General features: G+C 37.0%; 1 protein-coding gene across 2 annotated transcripts in view; it reads left to right on the forward strand.

Moving 5' to 3' along the window:
- The window catches only part of EEA1 (early endosome antigen 1), a 50236-nt gene extending 41871 nt beyond the window's left edge, over nt 1–8365 (forward strand). For both annotated transcript variants that reach the window (XM_081022459.1, XM_081022460.1), the window contains 5 exons: nt 588–773; nt 1467–1705; nt 2322–2442; nt 2735–2833; nt 3897–8365. In XM_081022459.1, coding sequence (XP_080878585.1) covers nt 588–773; nt 1467–1705; nt 2322–2442; nt 2735–2833; nt 3897–4019 — 768 coding nt within the window. In that variant the 3' untranslated portion in view covers nt 4020–8365. The remainder of the gene's footprint in view (nt 1–587; nt 774–1466; nt 1706–2321; nt 2443–2734; nt 2834–3896) is intronic.
- The last annotated feature ends 465 nt before the right edge of the window (nt 8366–8830 follow it).

An 8830-nucleotide genomic window follows, 5' to 3' on the forward strand; every position in this document is an offset into this window, starting at 1 on the left:
TATCTTCTTTGGGATCAGATAGCAATGGGCTGAGATGGTGGGTGGGGAGAATGGATTTCCAGCATAAAATTATGATGGGGCCTAATCAGAAGCATGTCCCTACTCTGGGCCCCTGGCTGCTTTTTCTTCAAATAAAAACAGCCAGTTTAAGCATGTTTTTTTGAAAGCGTTTGTAACATAAGATGTATTCCTCCCCCCACCCAAGTCAATTGCTGACTGTGTCCATTTATGTTTGTACGCTCTCTGCTGCTGCATATGTTGTACTCTGGTCAGTGACCGAAATAAATCGATTCATTCATTCATTCAGCTTCTCCTTCCTGCCAGCAGAACTTCTCCTAACCACCCCCCCGACCCCTTGAGATGTGAAATTGAGCTCCCCAAAATATTGTAAGCAGTTTGACAAATGGTTAGGAATGAGGCAAAAAGACACATTCATCTGGTTTTAAAAATATAGAAAATAACTCACTTGAATTTTTGTCTTGTTCTTTGCTGAGAATTATACTATTTCATGGGAAATAGTATGATTTCAGATTGGCTCTCACCCAAGTATTATTTTTGTCATTGTAAATACTGTATGTTTTTAACAGGAGATAACAAATTTAAAGGATGCCAAAGAACTATTGATCAAGCAGAAACTGGAATTGCAGGGAAAAGTTGATAACATTAATTCAGCTCTTGAGCAGGAGAAAAAGAACCAAGAAGTTATCAAAGATCAGTTGAAAAAGAGAGAAGAAGAAATGAAGAAGAAATGTGCTGAGATTGAGGCAAAACTGGTTGGTATATCTATTATGAGAGTACTTAATATGTATCCATGCTTAAATATGTTTAAGCATCTGTTCAGCAGTTTCAACTTTTGTAGCTGGAGTCATTCAGGGTGCTGCCCTCCCAGGTCAGGTGGAAAAGTCCAGCAAGGCAGAGGGAGGTCTTTCAGGACTCACAGCCAAGATGGTCTCCTATCTATTATCAGAATCGTTTAATCCAAGATATTTAACCTGCTCAATTTAACTTACTATGTATCAGGGAGAATTCCATATTAAGTAAGACAAAACACAGAGGCTTCTATCCTAATTTCCCATGAGCAGAACTCTACTCATGAGATACCGTTGCTGGTGGAATGAAGAGAAAGTTATTTTCACTGATTTCTCCTTTCTCACTGGCTTCCCATGTTTATTTCAAAAATCTGCTCTGGTGGTTGGAGGGACAATGTTGTAGAAGGCTGAGGTGGAAATTACTTACTCCCATCTTCTGCCGTTGGATTGGAGTCACTTTTATGAAGGGAAGCAATTTGGGATCCTAGCCAGGATTTCATTATTTTTTCCATAGCAAGAAGAGTTAGATATGGAGAATGGGGTGGTTCCCTCTTTGGCTACAATCCCAGGGGTAAAATATCATCTGAACAGACCTTTTGTTGTTGTTGTTGGAATAAGGAAAATACTTACATTTTAAAAATGTTTTTATTGACTTAGCAAGCTGAGAAAAAGGAAAAAGATGAGCAATATAAAAGTCATGAGGAGGCTGAGGGTAAACTCAACATGCAGATCACAGCTTTAAATGAAAATCTGGGTACAGTGAAGAAAGAGTGGCAAAGCAGCCAAAGAAGAGTTAGTGAATTAGAAAAACAAACAGATGATTTACGTGGAGAGATTGCAGTACTGGAAGCCACAGTGCAAAATAACCAAGATGAGAGGAGAGTGCTGCTGGAAAGGTAAGTCAGTGAATTAGAGGCAGAATAATACGTTTTTTGTGTATGTATGTGGTGACTTCTGTTTTTTATAATAGAATGGGGAAAACTTCCTATTGTGTAATTTTGTACTAAAAACAAATTATAATGGAAATAAATAAGCTTATGCAGTCAGAATAAATCACCCAAATTGACAAAGAAGCTAAAATTCAAAAATCCTAACACTGACCCCCCTTTTATGTGAAATTTAGACTGCCCTGTGTATGTACTGCATATGGTGACTTACTCCTGGAACATAACTAGCCACTTAACACAGGAAGCCAACTCAGTTGTTGTTCAACGTAGACTTCTTAATGGCCTTATTTGTTTCTACAATAAGGGAGGTTACCTTACTAGTATGGTTGAAACCATGTTGGAATAGGGATTCACACAGTTTGAAATGTAGCTTCAACTCAGAAAGTGTTGGAATGGAATAGTTCTCTCACTAACATAAAGGAAACCAAAAGGATCAATTCCCTGCTCACCCCTGGTTCTTGACAATAGTCTGAGGGCAGGTTAGCAGTATGAATTTGCATGCGAATGATGGTTTTATTTTTCCTCAGTTTATGACATTGTAATAGCATTATGATTTCTTCTTTAGGTGCCTTAAAAGTGAAGGAGAAATTGAAAAACTTCAGAGCAAATTGATGGATGCACGAAGAAAACTGGATGACACTACTGCAGCCATGCAAGAGCTAGGCAGAGAGAACCAGTCACTGCAGGTATTTCATTTTGGTGCCTAAAGACAGACTCTGCGCTACCTTTAAATTTATTAAAGTAAACAGTGCTCTTTGCTAAGTTGTTCAGGTGAGTCAAGTAGATGGGTAGGGGAGAGGAACCAAATGTGGTAAGAATGATGTGGTTATGTGTAAAATTATACGCAACAATTCTGGGTTGGGAGTACTGTGTGTGGGTGTGTAGAACACTTGCTGTTGAATTTCCATGAAGTAGCTTTGATGTGATTTGGGTTTTTGATTTAACGTTCATAAAAATCTCTACTCTTACATTTTATAGATCAAACATTCACAAGCCCTGAATCGGAAATGGGCTGAAGATAATGAGGTTCAGAATTGCATGGCCTGTGGGAAAGGTTTTTCCGTAACAGTAAGAAAGGTATGTATGCCTGGGAATATCTTCTGGAGAAGTGTGTTTGTGTGTGTGTTGAGAATTATTTTTGTGAAAGCAGTGAAGCAGTGGCTGTATTTGCTAAAAAAAAATTTAAAATGGTTTAGCGTACTGTGAATGAGCTGGAACAAACCACAGGCTCACATACCCATCTCCATTTTCCATGCAGCCAGGAAGAGAAGTTGAGAAGTTTCTTTTAACTACAGTATTTGTATTGTTTGGTGCAACAAAGTGATTTAATATTAACTGGTTAATTTCAAAGAAACAAACATCAGTCTCTGGCCTTTGAAGCTGACTTGTTGAAGTTGGCTGTGGATCGCGTTAATCATTCTGAAAACACAGGAAGCTACAGTTAACAAAAAAGTGGAAGCAAAATTTTGAAACTCCCCTCTGTGGAGGAGAGGGGAAGGTGGGAGCACATTGGGTTCAAGGATCACTGTGATATACCGTGTTTTTCCATCTATAAGACGCCCCCATGTATAAGACGCCTCCTATTTTTCGGAACTCAGATTTAAGAAAATGGGGGGAGACACTGTGTATAAGATGCCCCCTAATTTTTGACATTATTTTTAAGGAAAAAAACCTAGTCTTATACATCAAAAAAATATGGTACCGTGGTTTAGCATGATGTGCCATCACAGCCAATGTGTGTTAAGGAAGCATTTTTAAAAGGTGATTGTTTAAAATGAACTTCTTGGTGATGTCTGGCAGATTTATATAAGGGAAATATTTGTATAAGCCTCATGCTTTCTTTTGTAAGCAATGCAGTGAGAGACTTGTCAGTACAAGCCGTGTTCAGGCCTTGTATATTTTTATACAACTTGATGCAGTCTGCTCAGCCTGGCAATGGCCATCTTCCTCCCTTGTCATTTGAACGGATATTTGCAGGTAGAAACAGTTACAGGATTATGAGGAGAGCAGTGTGAAAGCGAGGTTCACAATAACAAGTTGGTTTGGAGCACATAGGAGTGGAGAGCATGTTCATGCCATGGCTTGGCATTATAACTCTCCCTGTATATAATTGTTTTGCTTTGTTTTTCCTGTTTCACAGCATCACTGCAGACAGTGTGGAAATATCTTCTGTGCCGAGTGCTCAGCTAAGAATGCCTTAACTCCTTCTTCTAAGAAACCCGTTCGTGTCTGTGATACTTGTTTCAACGACTTGCAAGGATAATTACTCACAGCTCTTAAATGTTATGCTAGAATAAAGTTTCTGTTATGCACTTCGTACAACACTCAGACTACTCTTTGGTTTGGGTGATGATTGTAACAATGGGCAAAATTATAGTATTGTTGAAAATATACATATAAAAAAGTCAAACAATTGTACTTCTTGTGAGGCTGAAATTATCTATGGCTTGTTTGGTTTTGATCCTACAAGAGCTTCTGTGTCTAGTTTATAAGTCCCCAGTAACTTGTAAATAAAGTTTAAACAGAGGAGTAACAATGTATTTTTTTAATCCTAATTTCCTTGTTTAAAAGTAACACATTTTAAAGTAAACACATTTGCAGGGATTTTGTGTATCAAATGCTGCTGCTCTAATGGGATGGTTACAGTTTAATAGCTTCATTGAAGTGTGAAAGATACGTAGCAGGCCCAAACAAGCAGCTTTTTTGCTTATTTCTTTTATTTTCTCACTCTCTGGGGATTCCACTTACAGTGAATGCCCAGATAGTGGGAAACTGTCTCGAGGTTTTAAACTTTTCAGGATGTTTCACTACAGTGTCACTATATATTTCACTGAAAATGAAAGCAAGTGTCGAGTGTATAATGTATGCTTGACATCTTTAAGAATACTTTTCATCATATCAAAGGTACTTAAGTGGACTACATCATCCTTAATATGCAAGGTCTTGCTCTGAAACTTTTTGAGGTTGGGCCATGTTTTTGCCTTTTCAGAGGTCTTCTCCTTAGTTAATTTTATTATTATTATTATTATAAAATCTTTGTTGTTGTTCAATCACTTCACAGGAAACACTGCGTGGAAGTTCCCAGGAAAAAATACTGTGAAGTGTGGGAATTAAAAAATACAGCATTAGGAAAGAAAGTAGTCACCTTGGAATTCTACCTTTCTCAGTGTAAATTTTTGTCTCCAGTTTCTTAGTTCTTGCTAGAGATTTGCCATACCTCCCTGCCAAATGGAAGTGAAATTCCAGGTTCTGCTAATGGCTTTAAAGTAACTGAGATTCCACCACCAAGAGCCTTTCTCTTGCTTTAATGAGGTACATCTCAGTCGTAGGTTTTATAGTACAACGGTGTCATGTTTCGTCCAAATGAGAAGGTACTAAAATTGCTCTTTTAAAATCCAATCTTTTAAAGATTGGATTTAGGCAGGAAATGTCATCTTTCAGCCCCATCTTTTCTTCTCTTTTGATTTGAGAGGCGCGGATAATATACATACTTCTATGCACATTGTAATCACACAAAATAATGTACTTTGTAAAATTTAGAGTGACTAAAATACAGCATGACATTTAAAATTAACACCTTTTGGATATGTGGTCTATTTAAAATGCTATGAAGGAAGTGATGCCAGCAAGGAAGAATGTTGTAGACTGAGAAATGGAAGTACAGCACTAGGAAGAAATGGAGAAGCAAACAGCTTAACAGAAATATATTTGTAGAGGGGTCATGGCTAGCATGACCTTTGCACTCAGAAGATCCCAAGTTCAATCCCTCATGCCTCAAGATAAAAAATGTTTCATACATTCCAGGTCCAGCAAATACCATTTTTTTGCCTGGAACTTTTGAGAGGCTGCTGACAATGGGAGCAGACGACATTTGATTCAGTGGCCTGATTTAGTATAAAGCTGCTTTATCTGTTAAAAAATGTCCAGATGAACAAGTACAAATAGGATGTATGAAACCTTAATTTTTTTTGAGTTGGATATGCATGCTCCATATGCCAAATTTACATCTAATCATTCAGCGGCTACATGTGTAGACATTTCCCCCATCTATTTGGTGTGTTTTTTTTAAGGAGTAAATGGTAAAGTAATATCCGGAGCATCTACTAAGGTAATTGGGAATTATTAGGGATTTTACTTGATTAAATAAATCTTAGTCGATTAATCATACCAGTTTTATTCAATTAAACATGCTTATGAATAAATTAAAGTTTTGAAGGAAAAGAGTATTTTGGTTTTAGATGATGCTCGCATGTGTTGCAGCAGGCACCATCTTAGAAAAGCCGTCCTTTGTTCTGTGCAACAGAATGGGGAGAGGCCTTTGCCAGTCAGAGTTTTTGTAAGTACTTGCCTTCAAAAGAATATCTGAAAACCATCTGCTCCCTCATTCAAACAGAGGAAAATATATTGAAGTGGTTTGATTTGTTAATTGACAACACATCACAGCCCTAGAAGTTGCGAACATATATATGGAGGCAAGGGAAAATCCATTTTGTTCAGAGAAAGAGCATAAGATTGGATCCGTAGTTCAGAAATTTGAGCTACTTCAGTGGAAACGCCCCCTAAGAATCTCAGGAAGGGGAAGATAATAGCATTGTCACTTGCACTATGCACTTTCTTTCTCGTGTAACCAACATAATATGCAAGAAATGAAACAGCTGTTTTGCAAGAATTGTTGTAGTAATTGGTCCACAAGGCTATGTATTCTTAGAGGAGTGTTCATTGAAATTCCTAGTAACTTCATTTTTGTTAGGAATATTGCATCCTTAATTCTTAAGTGCTCCAGAGGACACGTGTATATATAGCAAAGGAATTTACATGGTTTTAACAAGCATTGTTTGACTTAAGAATCGAAAAATGTGGACATAGCAATTTTGCACATTTGTATTATTAGTTGACTGGTTTCCATAGTTCATGTATCAGCTTTTGTTTTCTTAGTATTGAGTTTCTCTAGAATTTACATGGATGGTCTGTTTTCCAGGCCATAGCAATAAGTACATACAAAAATCCCTATACCTAAGAGCAGACATGTTTGTGTTCACATTCTGTTTTGAATGGCTAGAAATCTTAAAACCAGTATACTACTTAAGAGTAGTATGCATTTATAAAATAGTTACAATTTTACAATGCTGCAATTTGTCAGCATTGACTGTTCTGTCTTGGTTAATGGAGTGATGCAATATTCTATGCAGTCATTGTACAGCAGGCAAATGGAAGGGTTTTCACCCAATTCAGTAGAACATATCTGATGGTCGGAAACTAATCTGTTTTCTCTTGTGTGCCAATTAAAGAGCCACTAAGTTCAGTGAAGACTTCTTTCTTAGTCATCGTTCCCTCCTTACACCCCAGTATGGAAAAGTTTTACCTACTGGCTTTGAGTTTTAAAGTATCTAAATACATTGTTCATTGTTGATATATAAACAGACTGGTGTGGCAGATCCAGATTTCCTGGTGTTGGTGCTCATACAATGTACATTCTACCATGTGGTTAAATCCCAACTCTCGTCACCAAAGGGATAAGAAAGAATGTCACATTGGGTTAGCAAACACTGAAACCTTTTATAATAGAAATCTGTCCAAAATGCTGCTTGTATAGGATTTGTCACTTTTGTAATAAAATTATTATTAAAAAAAACCCTTTAAAATAAACACACAACCCCCCCTTTCATTCTGACACTTGATGCCACTATGTAAGATTTCATTTAAACTACCTCTTGATATGAAATTCAACTTTAGTGCATTTTGATAGGATTCCTTCACTATAATGTTAGGTATGATTTGTGGTAACTGCCAAATTTTCCAAGTGTTTTGTCTCACCAAAAATGTAATATTTGGGTATGTATGCTAATGTAGTTTCCAATTATTCTAGGCTCACTTGTGCTCTTTTGACCTATGTAGTTTAGTTCTACAAACTTGTAGCTGTTGGACAGGAATGAAACCAATTCAAGCTGTCCTGGTCATAAGTCTGTTGGACTTTGTCACCTGTATGTAATATTGGCAAACTGGATACTGGTTTAAACATGAACATGCCATTAAATTAGCCTCTTGTTTGCAACAGTCTAGACAAGAAGTTGACAAATGCTATTAAGCTTATAATGGATGTGTGCCACAAAGTGTACTGTCCTGTTGGCCTCTTTTTAATGATTGGTTTATTATGGTCGCAGATGTGAATATTGTGCATAATATTTACTGATTTTTATGTATAATTGTATAAATTAGAATTGGAAAAATTCTGTGCTTACCTTATATTTACAGATGTTTTAAGGTAGCCTTACCTACACAACACTGCACTTCTTTTTCAACTGGACCCTTAAACTCACATTATTTGTAGATAGTCTTGCATGACCATTTTTATCAGTTGGATTCTCTCAAGTCCTCTCAGTGGTGTGTTTATGACTTGTGGTCATGTAGTTGTGCCTTACATTGTGAAAGAGTTTAGTTCAGTACGCACTGTAATCCCTAAACTCTGCATTTGGAAAGTAATGAAAGCTGAGGAGTGACACCCTACATCAGCTAATTCTGTATGAAATAACATGAGTGGATACTTGTGGAAATGTTACTTTTGTATTCTAATCTGTTATTGGGCTGAAATAAAATTAGACATTTCTAATAGACCATTTGCAGTGACTTAATTTGCTGTGCTTTTGATGTCGCTGTAGCCACTTTTATTCATTTGCAAATTCAGATAGTGGTCAGGCAAAGTTGAGTAGTATCCTTTTGGTGTTACATCATGAACATAATTGTGGTAAAGGTGATAAAAATGGCTCTTCTAATTGGTGCCATTCTGCTTCATTCTAAAATTCTTTGAACTAATAATTACTGAAGCCGTGTGGTTCTTACCCAGAATTTTACAAAAAAGTGTATACCTCAAAAGTATGTGCAACCCTGTTTGGTGTTGTATAGTCAGTATGAACTGATTTTACCCTGCGGCTTTAATTGGGGGTTGGAGTAATTTTTTTCTGGAACGCTACAGCCAGAAATTACAATTTCCCAGTTCTTAGTTTAACCCCATTCCAAGTTGTGCAGGTATCTCTCTTTGTAGCATAATGTTGATGAAATTTCTTCAAAGCGCTGATG

Source organism: Podarcis pityusensis (genome assembly GCF_964106645.2).
Source record: "Podarcis pityusensis genome assembly, chromosome: 10".
Classification (NCBI taxonomy): Eukaryota; Metazoa; Chordata; class Lepidosauria; order Squamata; family Lacertidae; genus Podarcis; species Podarcis pityusensis.